The sequence below is a fragment of the Zeus faber genome, assembly GCF_960531495.2.
Source record: "Zeus faber genome assembly, chromosome: 2".
In the NCBI taxonomy this organism is placed as follows: domain Eukaryota; kingdom Metazoa; phylum Chordata; class Actinopteri; order Zeiformes; family Zeidae; genus Zeus; species Zeus faber.
The window spans coordinates 28445853-28465046 of record NC_137189.1 but is presented as its reverse complement, the minus strand read 5'-3'; the positions used below and the strand labels follow the sequence as shown (position 1 = coordinate 28465046).

The 19194-nt window shown below is 42.0% G+C and overlaps 2 protein-coding genes across 3 annotated transcripts in view; one reads left to right on the top strand and one right to left on the bottom strand.

The window, feature by feature from the left end:
* Window positions 1-972: 972 nt before the first annotated feature.
* vps16 (VPS16 core subunit of CORVET and HOPS complexes) lies at window positions 973-14381 on the bottom strand. Its single transcript, XM_079996652.1, has 24 exons — window positions 14258-14381; window positions 13489-13577; window positions 13242-13333; window positions 12919-13047; window positions 12283-12427; window positions 11100-11215; window positions 10851-10973; window positions 10579-10634; window positions 10384-10473; window positions 9667-9838; window positions 9279-9410; window positions 9012-9139; window positions 8743-8778; window positions 8248-8356; window positions 7187-7321; window positions 6388-6496; window positions 6184-6281; window positions 4703-4807; window positions 4507-4584; window positions 3210-3296; window positions 2934-3016; window positions 2078-2174; window positions 1850-1953; window positions 973-1226 (listed from the first exon to the last, which is right to left on the bottom strand). The coding sequence occupies exons 1-24, from the start codon at window positions 14305-14307 to the stop codon at window positions 1082-1084; spliced, it is 2508 nt and encodes an 835-aa protein (XP_079852778.1). The 5' UTR covers window positions 14308-14381; the 3' UTR covers window positions 973-1081.
* Window positions 14382-16438: 2057 nt separating this feature from the next.
* The window catches only part of cavin2b (caveolae associated protein 2b), a 6650-nt gene continuing 3894 nt past the window's right edge, over window positions 16439-19194 (top strand). Inside the window, exons 1-4 of one of the 2 annotated variants that reach the window (XM_080024034.1) lie at window positions 16439-16587; window positions 16828-17155; window positions 17601-17741; window positions 17911-18012. In XM_080024034.1, the coding sequence (XP_079880160.1) occupies window positions 16904-17155; window positions 17601-17741; window positions 17911-18012 (495 nt within the window). In that variant the 5' untranslated portion in view covers window positions 16439-16587; window positions 16828-16903. Of the gene's footprint in view, window positions 16592-16827; window positions 17156-17600; window positions 17742-17910; window positions 18013-19194 lie in introns of both variants that reach the window. The other variant, XM_080024035.1, reaches the window with a different exon arrangement.

Sequence of the window (19194 nt, the reverse complement as noted above, 5' to 3'; positions counted from 1 at the left end):
CTGACAGACAATTGTCTTTTATCACAAGCTCACGGCTTCACAGAGACGAGGAAAGTTGAGCGACTTCAACTTTATGCAAATGAGCAGCAATGAGATACAGCCAAGATACGTGCTCAATATCATTGATCCTTGGAAAATGACCAGAGCATCATTTTTCATGATTAGGCTATTTTTTAATGAAAAACGTCTCTTAATCTATCGATAAAATAAGGAACACATCGTTTTATTTTATTTTAAGGGACGGATAGCAAGACTAGGTTATTTATACGTCAGCATAGAATGCTTTTATTATTATTATTATTATTACATTTATTATGTGTAATTTATTTTGCTAAGTAAACAGCTACACCATTTAGATAAACAATTTTAAAAAAGTACCTTACTGGATAAGTGATGCACCTACTGTCCACACGCCCGTCAGCTCATGGCAAAATAAACAGAAGTAAATTAAAAGTTCTATCTGCTTTCACTGCTCAAACACACATCGGTACAATACGGAATATGTTCATGAACACATAACTGATAATGTGAATTACTATTTAAACATTATATATATTTTTTATAACTCAGGTGGACTTGAAAGCTGCTTTGGGTGTCACGAGACAAACATGAAACTGCAGCGTCCCGTGCACACCAACTGACAGTTGTTCTACGGGTCAAATTATACATGACCATCAACCCAGTGGTAGACTCCAGGATGTCACCTTATAAATAGATAGATAGAGAGATAGATAGATAGATAGATAGATAGATAGATAGATAGATAGATAGATAGATAGATAGATAGATAGATAGATAGATAGATAGATAGATAGATAGATAGATAGATAGATAGATCGATAGGTAGATAGATAGATAGATAGATAGATAGATAGATAGATAGATAGATTGATAGATAGATATACTTAATAACACCGTGAGTTCATCCATGATTTATTGTGACACGTTACACACATGTTACAGACATATTACTTTGACAAAACATTCTGATTTACCGTGTTTTTGCTTTACAACATAATTTACTTCAGCAGATGAAATGACACAAGCCACGCTGCAATTAGCAACAACAAGACTTTGCAGGTCACTTTTTGGCGGCAGCCATCTTGGCTCGGTTCAGCCTGTCGATCAGAAGTCGGTCTGTGGAGGTGGAGCATCGGGAAAGCACCGCCCCCAGCTCTGCCTCGCTCCGCCTCTCGATGGCGGCTTCCGCTGCTCCTTCCAGGTCCCTAGTGTAGAGGAAAAAACATTAACATTATTCAAATATCAATACTATCAAAACAAGTTCAAACAAGATTTTTTTTTTTTATTGTTTTTTTTACTTGTTTTGTAACTAAAATAAATTTAGAAAAGAAAAGTGTTAAAATTAAAGTGTAATTATTTATAAGTTTGTACAACTTATGTAATTAATATTTAATTAAACAAATTAAGAAACACACCAAGTTAATATAAAATAATAAAATAAAAAAATTTGTTTGAAAAAGAGCAAGAAAAAAAACTAAAAAATTTTTTGCATGCATTCTAGGGCTTAGAAATATATATATTTTAATTTTTTAGGAACATTTAAGAAAATTAGGAACAGCAAGCAGAGAAAATTTACAAAATTTGGAGTAAAGTGAACAGTAAAGTGAACTGAAATGAAAGTGTATGTAGATGCAAATAAAAATAGAAGTTACTTATATGAGGGTGGAATGCTACAACAGAGTTGTATGTTCTATCATTTATCAATAAGGGTATCAATACTAGAGGGAATAATGATCATCACTTTAACGCTATTTAATATACAGACAGACGGACAGGTAAACAAACAGAGAGACAGATAAACAGGCATGCAGACAGACAGACAGCTTACCCCACTGCCAGGTGCGCTTTGACTTTGTGTTCAGGCGTGACCTTGGAAATGTACTTCTTCGCCTCGTACTTATTCTGTCGTTTAATGCACACTTCTACAAAGGGCTGAAAGAGAAGGGAATAAATAAAGAGAGAAAAAGTCTGATTTTTTGTGTACTAATTATCTATTATTAATTATTCATTCATATTATTTTTTATCTGTCAAACATTTGTGGGCGGAGCTTGATACCAGGTAGCCAATGGGAGACTTCTTGCTTTTGGAGAACTTCTCTAGCTCCTCCCACTCCTCCTTCTCTGCCAATGAGCGGAGCTTGAGCCACCAATACCTAGAGACAGACAGACATCACATTACATTATACTAAATTACATTTAAGGCTGTCAATGTTAATGCAGATGTCAAAGTTCACATTTTTAACATCGTTCAGTTTTGCTTTACAGACAACGGCAGAGCTGAGATCTGTTTCAACAGCTTCTTTGGGACATCTACAAAGTTGTTAGACAAAGTTACACAACACAGTTATCAAAGTGTTAAAACTCATTGACTACAACACTTTTTAACCAACAATTGAATTACAAATGTTAATATATAAAAGGATTTAAGTAATTTCCCCCTGGGATTATTAAAGTATTTCTGATTCTGATTCTGATTCATGTTACACACAAATTTTGTTTTATATCCATGGGTTCCCCCAATCTGGGGTCCGCGGCCAGATGGGAATTGAGGCTCCGCAGCAAAATTATTAGTATACATTTTATTAATTTATGTTTTTTTATTTTATTATTTTCTATGTTTTAGTGAAGCATTTCATGTAAACAGGCCTGTTTGTCTTAGCAACTGACTCGGTGCAAAGGAAGATAATAAAATTGTAATTAAATACATGAAAAAGATTATTTTGTGTTTCTCTTCTCAATAATCAAATGATAGTTTTAACTTAATGCAGTGCTTTCTTCAGGGTCAAATCTGAGGCAAGCCAAGAATGAAATGAATCACTATAAATCACACCAATATGATACGATAAATCAGCATTAATTATTTTAAGTGTTTGACAGCCGTACTTTTATTATATTATATTTTAAACACGCGCCTCTTATCGGGGACTTTGAAGTCCCGGTAAAGGTGTTCCGCCTGCTTGTGGAGCCCCGACGCCAGCAGAGCCTCCATGGTCGCCTGGGGAAACAGGAAGTGATGCCGCCTTAGGAAGGTTATGAACGCATCGCTTATTATAGCTAAATAACACAAAACATTATTCCGTCCTTGTTTGTATTTCAGAGCATATGACCTTGAATTTCGTGTTTTTAAACAACACCGACCTTAAAAAGTGATTAGGAAAAGAGGGGGATTGAGTATCTGATTGCTTCACCTGCAGAGACAGCCCCAACAGCTCAGCCCCCTTTTCATCGTCCAACTTCCTCTGGAAACGCAGGAGACGCATGTCTTCTTCTGTGGCCTGAGAGAGAGGGAGCATTGTAATGATGCTTCCTAGGTAGGATGCAATGATACCGCCTAGCTGCGGAGCAACGATACTTCCAAGTTCGGGAGTGAGTACCCTTCCGAGTCAGGCTGAGTTCAGACGACACAATTGCAGCCTGATTTTCTACTCGCGGAGAGTTTTCTGGACGCTCGCCAATGTGTTGCAGAAGCCCGAGCAGTATCTTGCGGGCTAAATATCCAGACCTGTCGGGGAGTCCAAACCCTGTAATGTGAAAAGTGACCGGCCCTGATGGCAGCGACGCGCTACAGCCAATGAGAGCGCAAGACACAGGCGATGGGAAACCACGGGGATGGGTAATATAGAAGTGTATATGGAATGCATGCAATGTAAATTAAAATAAAGGAATATTGCATTTCAGCTATTTAGGACATAATTTATAATCATTTATAATAAATAACCTCCAACTGCAGAATGAATCCATGTAGTCCACGTTTCCAAACCTGCCCCCCCTCCAGATTTACATAATGTCATTTTTTTTTTCTTTTGTTAGTACAAAAGAAATGAGCATGACACGCAACTACAACAGCAAAACCTTTCTTCAGAATGAAGCCCCATGAGTTCGTTTTGTTTACTTTTGGCAAAGTCACATGGAAAAAATACTCAAATGTTGTCAGGTCTTGCATGTGTTTGCGCGAGACAGCGGCTGTCTCTCGCCGCTCACCGAGTGTAGGATCACGTAGTACAGTAGGAGTAGCAGTGTAATAGTATAGAAGTAATAGTTTAGTATAGTAGTAGTATTGTAATAGTAGTAGTAGTGCAGTGTGAACACCGCTACGTGTCCAAGACAAATACAAGTGAGAAAAAGAACTGTGTAGTTGTGTAGTAGTCTATGGGTGATGATACTTCCTCGATATGTAGGCAGCAAGGATACTTCTTAGCTAGGGAGCAGGGGTGCTTCCTAGCTAGGGAGCAAGGATACATCCTAGCTAGGGAGGAACATAACTAACAAAGGAACGAAGCTAAGGAGCAATTATTGTACCCAGGTAGGATCCTGAAACTGCTTCCTAAACTGCTTCCTAATTAGGAAGCAGTTTCAGGTAGCATGCCCACTGAGAACTGTCTTACTACAGTAGGAACCATGTGATACATCCTAGTTAGGTTGCTCGAGGCTTCATTTTAAGGGGGGCGGACGGACGGACGGACGGACAGACAGTGTGTATTAGACCTTGGCAGCAAATTCATTCTTGGCCTTGTTGTATTCATCTACAGCGCTCTGCAAGAGAGAAAGACGGGACTCCAGACGCTGGAGAGACAGAGAGAGAGAGAGACAGTTAGATGACCTTCTCTCAGAGTAAGTGTAATTTATTTGCTATCACCACACTCTATGGAAATCTTCCATCATATCATAACATCATCCAGACCTTCTCTCTGTAGCTGGCGGTGACGTAGTAGTTGGCCAGCTCCTGATGGTCGTCGTCCTGGTTGTACAGATCCTTCAGAGTTTCCTGCTCCTGCAGTTTACAGAACTACAAAAAAAAACAAAAAAAAAAAAAAAAAAAACCTATCTGAAAAATCCCATTTCTCATACTTTTTGTTTTTTAACCTGTCACTTTGTAAGATACAGCCATTCAATGTACAATAATTGTGTTCTGCTTCTGCTCCTATTTATGCAGTTTCCATTGTTGGTGGCTGGGTCCGCCACATGCACAAGTGAAAAGTAGCCATGGTGAATTAGCTTATTATCAACTGGGGATATGGATGAGCATTCACAAAAAAAAAAAACCCCAAAAAAACACTTGAGGTGGTTGGGATATTTAGCAAAAGAAAAGTTGCAATTTCTAATGGAATTCTGGTCAATTCAGGTTAAACTTGTGCATTCCACCCAACGTAGACGATCTGGTGGATTTCCACTTAAATACAGATGTGTCCAATATTGACAAGTAGAAAACATGCTTTACTCCTCACCCACTATACATGGAAAAATGACTTTCCAGCTGTTTGCAGGGTGTGCAGGGGAAAAAGTGTGTTTGTGTGAAGGGTGTGTTCCAACTCCTTCCCTTTCCCAACCAGAACACACACGCACACGCACACACACACACACACACACACACACACACACACACACACCCCTTCAAAGAAAAAGCACTTTTCTCTCAGGAACACGGGGTCACTCTCTCACTTTGATTTTCAATTTGTTCATTTTTTTTAGATTTTGCTTGCATCATTAGAAATACGTAGGATACTTAATTAGGAATACAGCCAATTATAAGCAAAAGAGGGAATAACTGCTCTGCAGTTCACAGCTTTAGAGTCTGTTTTCAGTTGACAACGTGCCATCGAACAATATTATTTGACTTGAAATATACTTCCTTTGTGTCGATTCTACATTCCTTTAGTGATTGATTAATGAATTTAGTGATGTTTAAATATCTATAATTACAAGACAAGGGAAAAAGTGACTAATTTAAGTGCTTAAATAATGGTTAAATAACTTCCAAATAAAGTATCGATGTGACAATTTTCTAATAGATCCAGAGATTTAAACAATATAAATGAACCATATTCCATATATCAGGTTTTGTATTTTTAACCCAGCCCGAGAAGATGACTGGCTCAACATAATAAGAGATCTGATTGGCTGAGAGTTCCCAGCATGCAACCAACTCCCAGTGTCACCAGTAGCAGACTGTGGCTGTACTGGGCAGCTCCCAGTGTCCACCAGTAGAAGACTGTGGTAGTACTGGGCAGCTCTCAGCGTCCACCAGTAACAGACTGTGGTTGTACTGGGCAGCTCCCAGGGTCCACCAGTAACAGACTGTGGTTGTACTGGATGTCTGCCAGTAGAAGACTGTGGTAGTGCTGGAAAGCTCCCAGTCAGCTGTACTAGGTGAGGAAGAGGTACCTTGCGATACAGGCTGGCAGCGACCGGCTGGTTTCTCAGCGTCATGAAGAAATCTCCTCTGTTCATCTCGTTCTTCAGGTAACTCACTACTGTGTACACTGACACACACACACACACACACACACACACACACAGTAAATATTTAAAATGTAATCAATAATTGTATGTACGTGTATTAAGCGTGTACTTTGTGTGTATTTGTACCCAGGTCAGTGTCTCCGCTCTCGATGGCTTTGCTCAGAGCCAGCTGACTGCGCTTCATCTTCAGCAGCAGGGGAACCTGCTCCCCCGAGCGAGCCTCATAGTCCAACAACTGGAGAGACAGAAAATATGCTACTGTAGTAAAATGCTTACTTCAGTAAACAAAAGCACAGGAAGAACAATGCAAGTGCTGCAAATATTTTAAATGGCTTGGGAGTCACTCCATCAAAAGAAAATAATGACTGACTAAACTGGAGTCCAAGGCAAAAAAAAGGCATTTGGCACAATTTATATTCAATATGACTGATTTACATTTCTTATTCCACCAAAATAAATCCTTTTGATAGAATGAAATGATTCTTGTGGGAATTCCATTCACAATCAGAGCTAAACCAACTGTTCCTCCTCTTGTTTCCCTGCTCAGGAAGTCCTAGCTCGCTGTGCGTTACACCGACTGAACCGAAGGAACCAAGAGTCGTAAAAAATGGAACAACTGTTTTTTACTAAGTGACTCGTCAAGAACCAAATCTGGAAACTCTCATCGTGACAAATAGTCGTCACTTTTAGTGTGAAACTTGCTCTGATGAACACAGGAGCTGCTGTTTTGCTGGAACTGCTGAATGAGATGAATGAGTGCGGCCTTGCAATTTGGATCTTGCAACACAAGAGCTAGTTCCATTATTTATGCATTGGCGAACTCTCGCGGAACAGTGGTTGAAAAACACTGATGTAGTGTATATATCGGAGCGTATTTATTGTGCTGTGTATACATACTATGTGTAGTAGTAGAACTGCGTGGTACCTTGATGGCCAGCTCTGTGCGCCCACATTGGTAGGCCTTGGACGCGATGTGCGAGTAGGAGATTCCTGGGACGTCGGCGAGTCGAGCGCTGACCGCCATCACTATGACGTCATCAGACTGAGACTTCTGCTGCACCTGCACACAGTACACACAAACTATAATACCGGTTGTTCCACAGATCGATGTTCAAAGGAGAAGACGTATCCGAGCAATTAGCTGTTTCTCAGTATTGCATATGGAAGAGATAATGTGAGCCAGCCGGTCATTCCCGGAAAAATATGCTTATGCTTATTATTACATGGCTACTCACTGAATAAATGACTACATTTAGACGGATGTTTAAATCTGTGTTTAAGAGCTTCCACTGAGAAAACTAGTCCACTGCGACATAGCAAAAGGTGCCCACAGACAAACAAAAATATTGAATATCCCTTTATTTGAAAGTACATCACATGCCCTCCATATACACTTCTATATTACTACTACCCTACCCCCCCACTGGCTCCCTCTTGCGCTCTCACTGGCTCGTTGGCTGCTGCTTCTGCTAGGTCGTCGGCGGCTTTGGTTGCCGATCTCCCAAAGCTATTTAAAATGATACGATCTTTGTCACTAAGCTGAAGCTCCCGAGGTTTTTCTTAACAAGCTTGAAAACATCGGCCAAACATTGACAAAGACGTCAAACTTTTTGTCCCCCATCTCAGAAATGTGTCTGCAACATCAGATCCGGGCAAATATTGTGTAGTCTGAACAGGGTTTAATGTTGTTGTGTACATACGATGCATCTATTTACTGTTATCAATGTGAAATTTAACATTTCCGCATTCATCGCTTCAAGTCTTCCATTGTAGTTTCAATGCAGCATCACAACATGGAGCCACTATCTAGCAATAGCATGTAGGCGGAGGGACATGGCACCAGGTGAAGCGGTTGCCCTGGCAGCGGTCGGTCTTTAACAGGTCGGTGGTTGTAATTCGGAAATACCTAACCGCCTATTGCTGCTATCGACCAATCAGAATGGCGTATTCCACAGAGCCACAGTGTGATTAGCAGCATGACAGTACCTTGCAGCAGGCCCAGTGCTTGAGGATGCGACTGACTCCTTGATATTCCGGAGTCTTCAGGTACCGACAGATTTCTACAGCCAGGGGATACAACTGGCGATACACCAGCCTGAACACACACAACACACGCAACAAACACACACAACAATATATACATATATAATTAAAGAATCAAACGATTTTGCTATTTGAGTGTGAACAGCTCAAATAATTGTGATTAGAATTAAATCTGGCTGACAATTTCATTTGTACTGGGATTTCTTGATTATTATAATTTATTAAAACTTTGACCGATTTTCAACTAGTTTACGAAGTAAAAAATAATTCTGGTGGACAATGGGAAAAGAGACGTTCTCCCCTGGAATTTGTTTTGTGATCTAAATATAAATACCTGTGTCTTTACAGTTCTCTTTATTTAAATCAAAGACATCCCAAAAGTATCATACAGAGCGATAGTGATATAATAACAACAACGCTCTGATTGGTCCAGCTCACCTGTCAATCAGCACCTGGACGGTCATCTGTTTGTATCTGGGGAAATCAAAGTCAAGACGACAACCGGCCATCACTTTTAACATGCCAGATTGTATGTCGACTTAGAGCGACTTGTAGAGCGGCATGTATTATTATTTGTATGTATTATTAAATTAAAGGGACACTGCATGTATTATTACAGTGTGTATTATTATTATTATTATTATTATTATTATTATTATTATTATTATAATAATAATTATTATTATTGTTATTTTATCAAAGGATACTGTGTGTGTGTGAGTGGGATGCCCACAGCAGGATCCCTCACAGCGTTCAGGACTCGCAGGTCTCTGCAAACTGACACAAAGTGTTCTGGACTGAAGTTGGTGAGGAAACACTTCCCAAAGGACGCCGCCTGGTGGACACAAGACATAATTACAACATAAGAAATGTATTTATATTATTATCATATCACATTATATTGTATTATATTATTGTGTGTGTGTGTGTGTGTGTGTGTGTGTGTGTGTGTGTGTGTGCGCGCACGCACGCACCCGGAGAAGAGCTTTCTGGGTGTCGGGGTCGTGCTCGTGACCCGCGGCCTCCACACACTGTCGCACGGCTTCTCCCAGCATGCTTTGCTCCTTGATTTCCCTCAAGTACTCATCTGCCTTCTGACTGGACTTCTGTAGGGGAGGTAGAGAGAGAGAGAGAGAGAGAGAGAGAGAGAGAGAGAGAGAGAGAGAGAGAGAGAGAGAGAGAGAGAGAGAGAGAGAGAGAGATAGAGAGAGAGAGAGAGAGAGTCAGTGAGACAGACTGAAGCACTCAGTGAGACAGAAAGACAGTCAGGTAGTCAGACATGTAGTTAGACAGGTAGTAAGACAGATGGAAAATCAGTCAGACAGACAGGACGCAGACAGACAGGTAGGCAGTCAGACAGACCTGGTACTCCTTGTGTGCCTCCAGCAGCAGGGCTCCAGGTGACATGGAGGCGATCCTGAAGATGTCGTCGCAGACCAGAGGAACTTCCTGCAGTAGGTGGTGTCTTGTAGGGCCCACGATGCGAACTCCGTCCAGCTCCGCTACGCACACACTCTCCTCGTCCAGAGGGAACCTGGATGCCAAAGGTCAACGACAAAGGTCAACAGCACTCAGACGAACACATAGTAGGACAGCAGTATGACTGTCAGCAGTACTATGACTGTCAGCAGTACTAGGGGTTCCCAAAATGGGGTCTGCCCTCTGCCACTCCTAAGGGGCCCGAAAGGAATTGCAAGCAAAATTATTATCAATAAATTCTATTGAAATTATAAATAATTATTTTCTTTTCTATTTTGAAATGCTATAGATTCATTTTTGTTTTAGGACAAAAAATGTGCTTTACACTTTTTGCCAGCAAAGTTTCTCTGTGTAGCCTAATTTTACACTTCACACAAACTACATGGCACAGTCTTTTTTTTCCTTGACATTTTTTAATACCTTGTCTTTTTTCTAATACACTTTAAGTTATATCAAATAAAAAAAAAAGAAAGTATAATTGGAACCTAATTTTGCACTCCAAACAATTATAAGGAATCCCCTGAACTCGACCATATAAATATCACTGTAGTATCACTGTAGATACTATTGTATAGTATCATTCTACAATCGTGGTATTACTGGATGGTGTCGTTGCAGACTCCTGCCACTAGGAGAAGCTGTTCAAACATCAACACCACAGAGGGCTGCTGACTCTTTGGTCTGCGACACCTGGAATAGAACAGAGACAGACAATGAGACAGGTAGACAGACAGACAGTGAGACAGGCAGACAGACAGACAGTGAGACAGGCAGACAGAGTGACAGACAGGTTACCAGACAATGTGTTTGGGTGGACTTCTGATTTTGGTGTCGACCTCACTCAGTTTCTCCTGAAAACGAAACAAAGAAAATCTACTGCAAACATTCATTTCATCAGCCATTCACCCTTTCATTAATACTCACGCTTTCATTAAGCATTCATCCTTTCATGGAGCCTTTCATTACAAATAACCGTGTCATCCCCACTAATCCCTTCACCCCAACTAACCCCTCCCTCCTTCTCACTCACTCACCCTTTCATCCGGGGTGGATTCACCCTCACTGACCTGCAGGTTGGCCGTCCCGGTCCACAGGTGTCCCGTGTCAGTGACCAGAGCTAGATATTTGTAACTGAATGAAACGGCCATGTTGACGAAGCTGCTGCAAGGGACACTGAGGCCCGGGGGAGACTGAGTACACAGAAATAATCATTGATTACTAAACAGATATTCTCTACATACTCATTAAATATGATACGTGTGTGTGTGTGTGTGTGTGTGTGTGTGTGTGTGTGTGTGTGTGTGTGCTTGCCTCACCACAGCCAAACAGGAAGTGCTGTCCAGGATGAAGAGGTCGGCTCCACTGGCGAGCAGCACTTTAGTCTGTCTGTCCTGAGTCAACACGGCCCAGCAGGACGGCGCCCCTTGGAGGCCTGGAGGATACACAGCAAGTTCATCACAATCAGCAGTCAGACTCTGTTAACGTCACCAAGCACGTTTTCATAGACGAGGGATTAGTGAAAATTAAAACTAAGAAAAGGCCAAGTGTGCAAAAATATACAGCATATGCAAAAAGTGATTCTAAGCACAGGATAATTTCAATTAAAGGTAGGAGGCTCATTGCTAGTAAGGTTATGGGTACAAATAAGGGTAAGGAATGAATAAATATGAATACAATACTATAGGGATGGATATCAGTGAGCAAGGTAGAAGCTATAAGTTCAAGTTCAAGAAATTATTTGTCACATACATACACATACGGTCATACATATATGCAGTGAAATGTCATGACACCCGGTGATTACGCACAATAAGCTCTATAAGCTCCAAAAAATACAAAAAATTCTATGTTTTTACTAAATTATTGCAATGTCTACAATTAGTTTTATTAAAGGTGCAGTGTGTAGAATTTAGTGACTTCTAGCGGTGAGGTTGCAGATCACAACCAACTGAAGGTCTCTCCCCATAGCGGCGCAACATGACGCAACATGACGCGAAAGGCCCTCTCTTGTTTGTCCGTTCTGGGCTACTGAAGAAGAAACATGACGGTGCAACATGGTGGCTTCCGTGAAGCGTACCAGCGCCCATGTAGATAAAAACAGCTCATTCTAAGGTAATAAAAACACAACAATTCTTATTTTCATGTGATTAAACACTAATGAAAACATACTTATAAATATTATATTCCATTTATGCCGAGTCCGTTCCGTAAATTCTGCACACTACACCACAAGTTTTACAATACACTGCGCAGTTATTCCACAGGTAGTAAGTACTTTATTAGGTACTTAATTAAGTATGTTTAAGAAACAGATTTTTCTTTTTCCATGTACAATTGATGGAAGATTTTTTTTATTAAGAAAATGAATAATTATTTTTGTTATCACTATTATTATAAATATTATTATTAGTACACACACACACACACACACACACACACACACACACACACACACACACACACACACACACACACACACACACACACACACACACACACCTGGCACCTCGGGGAGCCTCCTCAGCTTGAGGTCGTCGATGTTCGTCGCCAATGTGAAGCGAGATGAGGCCGTTACCACGGCAACGCCCGTACCGTATGGCGAATGAAAGACTTTAGCTTCCACCACCTGAGACTGGACCAACTCCTAAGTGGGGGGGATTAGATTTAATTAAATATAAATTAAATAAGGTTTTAAAAAATGATACTTTAATGTATTTATTTGTTTTATTACTGCAACATTTACATTCTATGTCTTGTAATTTTAGGTTATATTTTTCGTTTTCAACAATTGTCAGGGAAGAATTTTGTTCAAATCTTCTCATCATTAATTTTTGCCTTGTAAAAAGTAAAAGGCAATATGGCGACGTTTTCATCCATTGTGGAGCACAACTGAGTCAATTTATCATAGTTTTTTGAGTCTGGTTTTCCATTTTTATTATTTCTGTTTCTTGTGTTGTGTCAGTAAAGACCATTCCATGATTATTATGATATGTATATTTTTTTAATCATATTTGCCTCCAGCCCTGTCTCCGCAATTGGGTTCTATTTCCTAAGCCATGTAACAGGATAATCATGCACGTATATGTGCATTTGCACACGCACACATGCACGCATACACATACACTACACACACACCTGGCCCATGCTGAAGTGGCGTTTGAACTCCCCCGAGAGGTCGTAGACGAGCACTGTTCCGTCTTCCTGGATGCACAACAACTCATCAGACACCGTCCATCCCAGCTGAACCACTGGACCACTCTTCCACTGGAGAGTGTGGGAAGACGAGAGGAGATGAGCAGGAAGGGTAGAGAGGAAAGGAAAAGCAGAAGAAAAGAGAAGAGGGGGAGGAAGAAAAAAGGAGTAGGTGCTAGAGGTAGGTGGCGGTAGAGAGATAACAATACTACACTATATTAACTGACAATGTGTACGTGTACTAGTGTGCGCGTGTGTGTGTATACCGTCAGGCTGGCCATGCTGGCTCCAGCAGCAGAGTAAATGTCCAGCTGAGGTCTGACGCTCGGAGAGCGTCTGTGGGGTCCTTTCAGCAGAGCTACACACACACACACACACACACACACACACACACACACACACACATAACCATACAATTAATAACTTATTGTACTGTTATATATATATATATATATATATATATATTTATTTAATTATCCACCCAAACAAACAGAGGAAGACAGACAGACTCACCTATCGGTCCCCCATAAGGAGCTGCAGCAACCAGACAGTCCCTGAGACCGTCTCGCAGACTCCAAGACATTTCATATAACTCCACCTTCCTGGGTGCACACACACACACACACACACACACACACACACACACACACACACACACACACACACACACACACACACACACACACACACGATGTGGATTTAATGGAAAGGTTCATATTGTGAGAAATTTGAGTCCATCTTCTCATCATCACTTATTTAGAAAACAACATTGTTTCATCCGATGAGAATTGATTGACCACTAGTGAGGAAAGAGAGGGTAGGGAGGTTGAAAGGAGGAGGAGAAGGAAGGATGAAAACAAGGAAGGAAGAAAGGAAGGTAGGAAAGGAGGAGAAGGAAGAGTGGAAAGAAGAGAAGGGTGGAAGGATGGAGGGAAGAAAGGAAGGAAAATAAAAAATAACGTGTTTGATGAATCGTCTCTCGGGTGAAAGTGTTAAAAACAAGAGCTTCGTGTGGCTTAATGAGCCAAATATTGCAAAAACACTCTAAAATAAATTACAGACATGTATGACAGACAGACAGACAGGCAGGCAGGCAGGCAGGCAGGCAGGCAGACAGACAGACAGACAGAGAGAGAGAGAGACACTGCACTGTTTGTTATGATGCGGCAAACCCTAGCCAGCCTTGTCATATGATCACAGCAGTGTTGCTACTTAGCGTTCATAATACTACTAGTGCTGCGGCTGTTTAACATTTTAACACTTTCAAACTCCCGCGGTTGACCTGTAGAAAGCTTCACCCAGCGGGTTCCAGGTAGCGGTGATGAACGCCATGCTGCACCGAACTCCCGAAGCCCCAGACGGCCTCTGGTACTGTTGTTGTTTGACAAAGCTAACGCTTACTGGCTGTCAGCTGACCCGCACTATCACTTCCGGGTTGTTCTACCACTTCCGGGGTTTTCTAAACCGCCCCCCCCCATATATTATATTATATTATATTATATTATATTATATTATATTATATTATATTATATTACAATGGGCTTGATTCATAACGATCTGTAGATTGATTGAGATTAAAAAAATGTATCAAAAGAATGAAATCCAACCAAGTGGTATTTTGGGGGGTATGTATTTATGTCATGGATGTCAAATTCTTATAGCTCATACATTTAATACTATCTATCAGTACATCTGTCAATCTGTCTATCTGTCTATCTGTTTATCTGTCGATCCATCTGTCTGTTTCTTTGTGTTTCTTCACAGGAAATAACTATTATTGTATTTGATTGGTTGGTTGGTCAGTCAGTGGTTTGATCAACAGATCGATCGATAGAGTTGGTTCCATTTCAGACATAATATAAAGAAACACAAGAAATATCCACACAAAAAAACCGAAATTAAAGAAAACATTGAAGAAATTGTTAATAAAATAATAAAACTCTGAAAAATTCCATGTTTCATTCTTTTTCAAGAAACAGCCATTCAGTGTACAGTATTTGTGTTCTGCTTCTGCTCCTCTATATGCTGTTTCCATTGTTGGTGGTAGGATCTGCCACAGACGCTAGAAGTGAAAAGCAACCATGGTGAATGAACTTAGCTAGTTGTGCTAGTTGTGATCAGTAAACTGGATAGGGATGAGCGTTCACAAAAAAATAACTAAAAATATTCCAACCACCTCAAGTGACCCAGGGAAAAAAATGTTGGCGCTTTTAATGTAATTCTGGCAAGTGCTGTGTATTCCACCCACCAGTCCACTTTAATACAGATGTGTCCTATATTGATAAGTAGAACAAATGCTTTACTCCTCACCCACTAAACATGGAAAAATGACTTTCCAGCTGTTTGCAGGGCGTGCAAGGAGAAAAGTGTGTTTGTGTGAAGGGTGTGTTCCAACTCCTTCCCTTTTCCAACCAGAACACACACACACACACACACACACACACACACACACACACACACACACACACACACACACACACACACACACACACACACAGTAAAGAATGTGAAAGGAAGGGAAAAATTACATCATGGATTGTCTCAAAACAATAGACTCATTGCTGTGTGTGTGTGTGTGTGTGTGTGTGTGTGTGTGTGTGTGTGTGTGTGTGTGTGTGTGTGTGTGTGTGTGTGTGTGTGTGTGTGTGTGTGTGTGTGTGTGTGTGTGTGTGTGTGTGTGTGTGTGTGTGTGTGAGTGTGTTTCCTCTGAGGTTTGGAGAGTGTTGTGAGTGTGTTTTAGTGCAAAATGTTTTTCCGTTGTTCTGAAGCGCTGGAGAATCCTTCGTTTCTTCCAAATCCGAGCAGGTTTCCAAACAGGTTTCAACAAACAGACTTTCCTGCGAGGCCCGACAGGAGGCTGCACTTCCACATGACTTCACTGTTCAAACATGAGCGAGCGAAAGAGAGAGAGAGAGAGAGAGAGAGAGAGAGAGAGAGAGAGAGAGAGAGAGTGAGAGAGAGGGGGGGGGAGTGAAAGCGAGAGCGAGACCAACAGAAAGAGACCAACGTGGAAAGAGAGAGCAACAGAGAGGGAGAGAGAGAGGGAGAGAGAGAGAGAGAGAGAGAGAGGCCAACAGAGAGAGACTAACATGGAGAGAGAGAGAGCAACAGAGAGGAAGAGAGAGAACGAGACCAACAGAGAGAGACCGATGTGGAGAGAGAGAGCAACAGATAGAGAGGGAGAGAGAGACCGATGTGGAGAGAGAGAGAGAGCAACAGAGAGGGAGAGAGAGAGAGAGAGACCAACAAAGAGAGACCAACGTGGAGAGAGAGCAACAGAGACAGAGAGAGAGAGAGCGAGAGAGAGAGAGAGAGACCGATGTGGAGAGAGCAACAGAGAGAGGGAGCACAAGAGAGAGAGAGAGAGAGAGAGAGACCAACAGCGAGGGAGAGAGTTATTTTTCCCACACACACACACACACACACATACACACACACACACATCGTCATAGCGACAGGCTCCTCCTCCTTGGGTGTGGAGAGAGAATCTTGTCAAAGGAAAATTTTTCCTGTTTTTTCCTGAGGAAAAGAAACAGAGAGGAAAAAGAGAGAGAGGGAGGACGAGCGAGAGAACGAGAGAAGTGAGAAGGATTTGAGGCTCGGCAGCTTTCTGTGAGTATGTGTTTAAAGTGTGTTACAGCGTGCTACAATGAGTTTAGAAAGTTCTAAACTGTGTTACCGTGTGTTTAAGGTGTACTACAGTGTGTTTTAAAGGTGTAACAGTGCGTTTATAAAGTGTTACAGTGTGCTCAAAATGTGTTACAGTGTGTATGAAGGTATAGAGTGTATGCTTCTGTATTTTGGAGTGTGCGTTAGTGTGTGTTCCAGCCAGGGTGTGTTGCTGTGTTTCAGAGTTGGTGTGTTGGCGTGTGTCGGACCAGTCCCATTTCTCCAGCGCGGTTTGAGCTTTTCCGTTCGGACCCAGAAGATGCTGAGCAGCCAGAGCCACCAGGACCAGGAGCTGCTGGTTCCCCAGGCCGAGGAGCAGGGTTCCTTCCCCAGCCACGAGGCTCCTCCACTGGGGGAGGACGGCAGCTCTGCAGGGGTGGAGCCGACCGCCACCGACTTCCACCCCGAAAAGATGACCCAGGGACCCGTGAACGCCATCACAGTCTTGACGCTGCTGGACAAACTGGTCAACATGCTGGACACCGTGCAGGAGAACCAGCACAAGATGGAGGTCTGTACTCGCTGTACTGTCAGTGCTGTGTTCTCCTGAACTCTGTTGACGCCATCTCTCATGGTCAAAGTTCTCCTCCCGAATAAGAACAAGTAACATCACCAGTGTCGGTGAAGTTAGTTCAAATAGTGTTTCCCTCCATTGTAGCGTCATTGTTGAACTGCATGCTGGGATATATAGGGGTCAGTCCAGGTAGCCAGGTCAGCAACCAACGCACCCTCCATATTTAGGGTGGGGTGAGAGCACATCCTGGAATTTTTTTCGAACTGGGAGACTTCGGGAGAGAATGGCTGTGATTGATGCTCCTCTAAGCAGATTGCGAAGCCGTAATTTACCCCCGAAAGAATAACGTGGGTGTTTCCAGCGGGAGGCAGGAAGCTTGTTACCATGTTGTGTTATTGATGGGTTATTATTGTTTACTTGATCGATTGCTGTGCTTTTGCAGGGCCGGCAGGTGGAGATGGAGGGTGTGGTCATGGGGATCCAGGCTGACATGACCAAGCTGTCCAAGAATCACAGCCACACGGCAAACACCGTGAGCAAACTGCTCGACAAGAGCCGCAAGGTGTCCGTGACCATGAAGGAGGTAGGAGAGCTGGACTGGATTATACCTGTGTGTAGTACGCTCTGCAGTCTACTATTTAGTGCCTGTGACCAGAATTTACTTTCCCAATACTTGACTTATAATTATCAAAATTGTGTGTGTGTGTGTGTGCGCGTGTGTGCGCGCGTGTGTGTGTGTGTGTGTGTTGCAGGTGCGTGACAAGATGGAGCGTCAAGCCGTTCAGGTGAAACGCCTAGAAGCCAACCACACTCATTTGCTGAACAGGAACAACTTCAAAGTGCTGATCTTCCAGGTGGGTGGGTCTTTAATGTCCTCTAAACCGTATAAAGTTCAACATTTCAAAACCGACATTTAAGGGAATTGAATTGTAGTGGGCAGCTCCCACGGTCCCCCAGTAGGGTGAACTGGGTCAAAGATCGAATAATTATAACTCTGGCTGTTGCAACTGGGGTTATACTGTATAGTTGTACTTGTTGTAGTATAAAAAGAAAACAGATGGTTACTAATTCCCAGACCGGGGTGATTTACTCATTGGGGCTTTGACGTCAAGTGGATAATAATTCCAGAGTTTTACTATTTATTTTGAGGTCATGCCTCCATGCCTTTCTTAACTTTTCTTCAAGAAGGTTCATCATGGAGGTTCTTCATGTTTGATTTTGAGGTTTGCTTCGTATTATTGTCTTGCTGGAAAACCCAACCTTTGTTCAGCTTCAATGTCTGGACTGACACTTCAACATTGCCCTCTTGAATCTCTTGATATTTGACGGAATCTACCCACCCATGCTTGACAGTTGGCAAGGTGCTCTTCTCTACATGTGCTTCACCCTTTTTTTTACCTCCAAATATACATTTTTTACCTGTTGTTTGAAAAACAAAAATAAAAGCTAATTTTTGCCTTCGTCGATCCAAAGCACATTGTTCAAGGCTCCAGGCTTCAGGCTGCTCAAGGTTCTTCTGCTGCTTCAAAGCTTCATGTTGTGTTGAGGTCGTAGGAAAGGCGTGGGCATTCAGTCACGGGTGTCTTTGCGGCTCGTGTGCCTGTCTATCTGCCATTAACAACCAAGGGTTCCTGTCCGAGAAAGTCAAAATGACGACAGTTCACATCCACCAACAACAAGTATACAAAAAAACTCTATCAATGTTTGAATAGACCTACGTACCTACCTGTACCTACCTTCCACTGTAAGAAACACCGGCCTCGAGAGATTCTAGGGGCCAGTGTTCGAGAGTCAGTCGAAAAAACTGAGGTTGAAGAGAGCTCGGGTAGTCCAGCAAGACCACGACTCGAAGCAAACCTCAAAATCAAACATGAAGAACTCCAGGAAAGACAAGTAAAGGTTCTGGGAGGGCCATCAAAGTCCCCAGACTCGAACATCATTGAAAATCAGTGGGAGGAACATCTCATACATGCAAGGTGGCCAAAGTGTATTTCCAAACTAGAATTGTTCCTCAAGGAGGAAATGAAGAAAAATGA

What these genes read in the sequence shown, in the direction of transcription:
- vps16 (XM_079996652.1), bottom strand. Translation starts at nt 14,307, where the DNA reads ATGGCGTTCATCACCGCTACCTGGAACCCGCTGGGTGAAGCTTTCTAC. An exon ending in CCAGCATGGCCAGCCTGACG is followed by an intron (nt 13,048 to 13,241) that starts GTATACACACAC and finishes CACACTCTCCAG; the next exon opens with TGGAAGAGTGGTCCAGTGGT. An exon ending in CCACCCAAACACATTGTCTG is followed by an intron (nt 10,474 to 10,578) that starts GTAACCTGTCTG and finishes GTTCTATTCCAG; the next exon opens with GTGTCGCAGACCAAAGAGTC.